The 6593-nt window shown below is 32.5% G+C and overlaps 1 protein-coding gene across 1 annotated transcript in view; it reads right to left on the reverse strand.

Annotated features, from left to right (window-relative positions):
• LOC105162128 (pentatricopeptide repeat-containing protein At1g62260, mitochondrial) overlaps nucleotides 1–3316 on the reverse strand; it is a gene marked incomplete in the record, with an annotated part of 11571 nt that extends 8255 nt beyond the window's left edge. The window contains 3 exon segments of the mRNA XM_020693924.1: nucleotides 1–555; nucleotides 2032–2322; nucleotides 2910–3316. The exon segment at nucleotides 1–555 is cut by the window's left edge and continues 1574 nt beyond it. Coding sequence (XP_020549583.1) covers nucleotides 1–555; nucleotides 2032–2179 — 703 coding nt within the window.

A 6593-nucleotide genomic window follows, 5' to 3' on the forward strand; every position in this document is an offset into this window, starting at 1 on the left:
GCTCTGAAGCTCTCTTTACATCACCATCTTTCAGGTAACCCGTTATCATTGCATTCCAAGAAACCACATTCTTCTCTGGCATACTATTAAACAGCCTCAAAGCATCTTCCATCCTTCCATTCTTGGCGTACCCACTAATCATAGTGTTCCAAGAAACAAAAGTCCTTTCAGGCATCTTATCAAACAGGTTCCTACCCTCATCTAGATACCTCATCCCACGACATGACACATAACCTGAAATCATTAAATTCCACGACACCACATCCTTCTCAGGAATTTCATCAAAAAATCTCCGGGCTTTTGCAATCTGGCGATGTTGAATGTACCCACTAAGCATTGAATTCCAAGTGATAGTGTTCCTATGGAACAATTTATCAAACAATGTTCTCGCATCTTCAAGTCGTCCACCTCGAATTAATTCTGTGATCTTTTTGTTAGCAAAATGGAGTTCTCGAGGTCCTTGAGACAACCTAGTTTGTAGTGTTGAGAACACCAAATTAGCATGAAATTGCCATGGTTGTGCAGTCCAGAGCCCCGGCCAATGCAGTGGCATACCTGAAAAATGTAATAGCATAAATATGGCAAAGTTTATAAAACAATTTTTACACTATAATCACATCAGGGCACTCATAAAATCAGAGAGAATCCTCCATTTTCTGCTTTTATTTAATCTCTGCAATTTGGGTTGGGTAATTTTGAAGAATTATGAATCCACTGATATATAGGCCACGGTATGTAAGAATGGGAATGGATTATGTATGATAGATCAAAAAAAAATGATTTATTATGCATCCAAGATCCACTATTTTCTGTTTAGTTGGACCTTTGAAATGTCTGGTATCCCTTTTGCACATGATAATCATGTCTTTGGTTCAGTGTTTGAACATGAACTTCTCTAACAAAAAGAAAAAATAACTCATTATTTTAAATATGAAACTGTAAAGGACAGGGCTCAGGGTTATTTTAATTGCACAATCCATCTGGGCCATCAACCAAGGATTATAGATCGCAAGCCCCCCGATTGGATACAGAATCACCCAACATAGTCTGCAAACGTTCTAACCAATCAGTGGAGTGAGCTTGATTGTGAATCACATCACCCACAATCCTTCAAAGCAAACATGGGCATGTATTATTGAAGTGGATACAAGTGTACCTACAGTTGAGAACCAACTTCAATTGAATTCTGAAAGCTTAAAGCTTACATCATAACTAAACGAGGCATTTATATTACTATAACTTGTTTGCTTTGAAGCATTAAGCTTGAATTTGATTGGCTTACCGATCAAGTCTAATCCTATATTTGGTTCAATACATGATAATGTCCCAGCCCGGAATCCAACCCAATGAATTATGGATTTATAATCCAGCTGCCCACATGGGACTACGATTTTCTTTTCCTGTTTTGTCCTTGTTAAAGGGCCCAAACATAAACTAACCAACTTGATGTTGAAGTGTGTGCAACGGCTGGTTAAAGTCCCCAAGCTCAGCTAATACGCAGAGAAAGAGGTTAGAGCATAAACAGAAAACATACCGTACTCGAGATATTTAGCCACACGACACATAGATCCATTGACAACATTACTGGTGATGAGAGAGGCATGAATATATGACAAATTTAAATGTCATTTAAAATGTAAATATTGTCTCCAATAAAATATATATATATAATATAATATACCTTAAACTGCGTATCAAATTGGACAAAAAAGACATATTAAACATTATCACAGGTAGCCATTTACATTTATAAAAAGTGCATGCTATCAAATATGAAACAAAAAAGAAAGAAACAAAAAATAATTGCTTGCCTTTGCATAATCAGCAAATAAAATCACTCTTTGCCATTGTTCTAACTTTGATGACAAATACATATCATGCCTAAGGGCATACTAGAATTTCATCTAAAATGCTCAAGGGCACTGTCGCTGAGGACCTCAAAAATATAACAAAAGAAAGTAACAGGAACGGCAAGTTATCAATTTCTGATATTCAAAACAATGAAGTACACAAAATTTATAAGTTACTGACCAAGCGAAGTGGTTGTCGAGCTCGAGAACATCGCAATTAAACGGACACCAAAGGCGATTTGGTGCATGTGCTCAGGGAGGAGAAGCATTGGAGCTTTGAGGTAGAATGTGACATCAGAGAGCTTAGATTGGAGGCGAGTGAGGGACATGGAGAGTGATTTTTTGGGTGAGGGAAGCAGTTACAGCGGCTGCTCTGGCTGTGGTTTTGCCTACAAACCTCACAGAACTCAAACTGTTAGTGTTCGTTGCTACTCTTCTTCTTTTGATTCAGGTGGCAGTTAGGGTAGGGATCCTGTATATGAGATTTTGAAGTCAATTGATGCGTACACTATCAAAATTGAGATTCTTAACAGCAGGCTAGGGGTGTAGACAAGTCGAGCTGAAGCCGAGCTCGACCAATTTTGGTTGGCTCGAGCTCGATTTCATTTTTCATGGCTCAAGCTCTTGTGGTGCGAGCTTGAGCTCGAATCACATATAATAAGCCCGAGCTCAGCAAATTGTTTAGTTCAAGCCCACCGTACACCCAACAGTCTCAGAATAATATTTGAGCATTCAAGATTTACATATATCTCCAATAAAAAAAGATTTAACAATGATAAACTTTCAAAACCCAAAAAAAAAAAAGGTGCTGCTTGTAGATTTTATTTTTATTCTTGAGAACACCCAAAAGGGTTTTCCCAGATTAGCTCGAAATGCAATTGGAGAATTTTGGAGAATTACTAATATGAATTAGTGCTGATTGTAGAACAAAAATATTAACAAGTATAAAATGACTAGAACAACAACACAAAAAGTAAAGAACCATGTTCTCTTCATAGGCGCCGCCCACACACACACAAGCCGAAGGTGAGACCAAGAGTCTGAGATGTAATGGCAAACCTGTTCAAGCTTCTTGCTTGGCCGACACAACAGCAATCGCCTTCCTCGTTGCCCGTGGTAGATGGACTGGGGCTTGCAATCGTTCGTTCGGGGCTAGGATTTTAGCCTTTTAGGATTTAGATTTCGAAACTGGGGAGAAAGAAAAGAAAATAGAGTGAGAAAACGAGAAAGAAATGAGGAGTGAGATCCTCCTAGCAGAGCATTGTGCCACCACGAAGGAGGAGCCCTAGCCGCTGCTCGACGCCACCAGACGCCATGGCTGTCCCATTGCTCAGCAAAATGATTGTTAAAAAGCGTATCAAGAAGTTCAAGAGGCACAAGACTGATTGATTCGTCTCTGTGAAGACAAACGATTGAAAGGGAGAAATCACTGGGCAAATTTTGTTTGGGATTATTACTTTTGAAGTTGGCCGTATACCACAAGACCACCTTTATTTTGATATATTAACCAATATTAAAATTTTAGTATAGTTTACTAAGATGTTTATTTTATAGAATTGGAGCATTGTATAAAATGAAAATTCGATATTAATTATTATTTCACTTATATAAAAAGTAATCATTATCATCCTCAAGTTGTTGAAAAGTGGGTTTGCAAGTACATTTACTCATCTATTTAGTAAAGGACAATTTTGTCACTCATCTAATTCCATCCTCAAAGTAAACGGGACTTATATGGCATACAATTTCATTTAGACGACATGCATTGGCATTTTGGTTTCAAAATTTGTTGTGCTTCAAATGCTTGATTGTTTAGGGAGTGTTTGCTAGCATTTCAAAAAAGCGCTTTTCAACTTTTCACTTTCTAAAATCACTTTTAAAGTGTATGGAATGTCAGTTTTTGCTTTTAAAAATGTTAAGAAAAGTGCTTTTGAACAAAAATTAAAAGTACATTGGGGGTGTTTTTAGTTGTTTTGATTTTTTTGTAATAAATTCAACTTTATTTTTGACTGTTTTACCCTTATTATAATAATCTTAATCAGTTTTTTTATTTTTTATTTATTTTTAAAATTGTATTTTTAAACTTGATATCGAAGTTTTCGAATAATTTAAATTTTAACAACGATTAAATTTACACTTTCATATGTTTAATATTTTAAAATTTTTTATATTTGATGTGTTATATCATCTAATTATATTATTTCGTTCGCATATTATTATTTAATTAATTAATAAAATAATTATTTTTTGCAATTATGTAAGTTTAATTATTGTGTATGAATCAACAATTATATTACTTAGTGGAAGCATTATTTTATTAAACATATTTTTTTTAATATTTTTAAAAACATAAATATGAAATACTAATCAAAATAAAATTTATTATTTTTTGTGAAAAAATAATTATTAATGACAAATAACAAGTGAAATAATAAGGAAAAAAAATAGTATCTTTTAACACATATGGACAAAACAATCTTTCATCAATTATTATTTTAAAAGTAATTTTTCTCCAAAACACTATCCAATTTAGCTTTTATTTGCTTTTCACTTTTTTTACAAGCACTACTGACTTCTGATTCTATTATAACTTTTAAATTTTTCTATAAAAATCACTTTTCTAAAAGCAAAAATTTATGCAAACACTCCCTAATAGTCATTTTAAAGCTAGCTTTTCCCCCAAAAAATATATTATTATTATTATTATTATTATTATTATTATATGATGATCATGATGATGATGATCATTTAGATTAATTTTGACGAGAATCACCAAATTTTAACATAAATTTATAAGTAATAAAATAGATTGCACACTATGTATCTTGATATAAATATAAAACTCACGAATATAAATAAAAACTTATAAGTTAATTGTTAGGACTTGTCAATTTAAAAAAGTATAAGAGATTATAAATAGATATTAAAATATAACATAAAATTTATATGTATCATATTAAATAATTATTTTTAAAAAAATATTAAAACTTACTAAATTATTGATTAAGCTTGTTTTTGTATACGATTAAATGTATGAATAAAGTACTGTAGTTTGTTATCATCTAAAATTAAAATGTATGGTATTGATTAATCATTAAAATATATATATTTTTTTTTGCCATACATTTTGAGTATAAAATTGATAAAGTATTGAATATGAAATTAAAAATATAGACATTTTTAAAATAAAAAACTATATAAAAAAATTAAATAAAATTAAAAAAGCTCCTGAGCTGGCTTGCGAGCTTATAAACAGAGGACATTGAGCTCGAGTCGAGCTCATCGAGAGCCGACTTGACTCGTCTGTCACCCCTACAGCAGGCGATAAAACCCCTACAGCAAGCGGTAAAATGATGCGCCACCAATTGAAGCAGTTATCCACGATCGAGGAATTCTATTTTTGTGAAAACTATATCCCTTTATCCTTTTCTCCAACCTTTCTCTCTCTTCCTTTCATTTTGTTACGAGGCATGGGCATATCACAATGTTGAATCCCCAGGTAAAAGCATATCAAGAGCTACCTTCTCATAAAGATATCCCGAGCTAGTTTCCATTCTTTTTTTGAAAATTTTAAAATAGTTTCTAGAGCCTGTAAGATAGTTACTTTTTCTTTTTCTATCAATCCCTGTACCAATAGACAGTGCAAAAGTAGTTGTCACGAGCCGACTCAACTCGTCTGTCACCCCTACAGCAGGCGATAAAGCGGCACGCCACCAATTGAGGCAGTTGTCCACGACCGGAGCTCCACCAGCGGAAGACGAGTTTCCCTGGGAAAGGATACTCCCTGTTACTCATTTGATCTAAATTGCACTTTTAATAGATTTACATTGTTTATCTAAACTTTTTATCAAGGGCAGTAAAATTTGTGTGTTTGACTAAATAATTTCAATATACTTATTTTTTAATAAAATAACAGTCACTGTCCGATGAGGTTTAATTCAATTGCCGAAATTGAGGCCTCATGATTCTATGATCTTGGGTTCGAACACCACCGATATTTGAGATGTTATTCTATTTTAATAGTATGTGTTGATTAACATAGTTATCTGATATTGATGATTAGTGTATAATTGGGACAAAATGCATAAAAACCCCAGTGCTTTAAAAAGTCGGCTAAAACCACCTTTTTATTTTAAAAATAGGCTAAAAACCCCTCTGTATTTTGTAAAACTCAGCAACAAATCCCCCATTCTATTAGTAATTAACAGAAGGTGCATTACACGCGCCCTTTGTGTATGTGGGAGTGTTTTTTAACTGTTTTTGACCTTTTTCTTAGGTTTTTTTTTTACTAAAATGCCCTTTTTTGTTTTTGTTTTTTTTATAATTTAAATTAAAAAAGTAAATTATATTTTAATTTATTTAATATTAAATTAAATTATATGTAAATTAAAATAATTTTATACTTGTTAATTGTTAAATTTAAAATCATTTTAAATTAATTAAAATGTATATTTAATTACAATAATTATTATTATAATCATTTTTAATTAGCTAAAATATTTAATTATTACAATTATTTAAAATATTTTTAATTATCTAAAATATATCTTAGTATTCTTACTTTATTTTTTTCATTAAGATAATTACTGACTTAATATCGACGTGCTAATCCCTATTTCGTAAAACCCATCTTTCATCACATGAATGCTCTTCTTGCCTATCGCCAGCTATATGGTTTCTAAATAACCCTGGCTCTCCTGACGACTTGAGTAGCTCTCTGAGGGGCATTCCGGTGAGTGAATT

Source organism: Sesamum indicum, linkage group LG5, assembly GCF_000512975.1.
Source record: "Sesamum indicum cultivar Zhongzhi No. 13 linkage group LG5, S_indicum_v1.0, whole genome shotgun sequence".
NCBI classification, from domain to species: Eukaryota; Viridiplantae; Streptophyta; class Magnoliopsida; order Lamiales; family Pedaliaceae; genus Sesamum; species Sesamum indicum.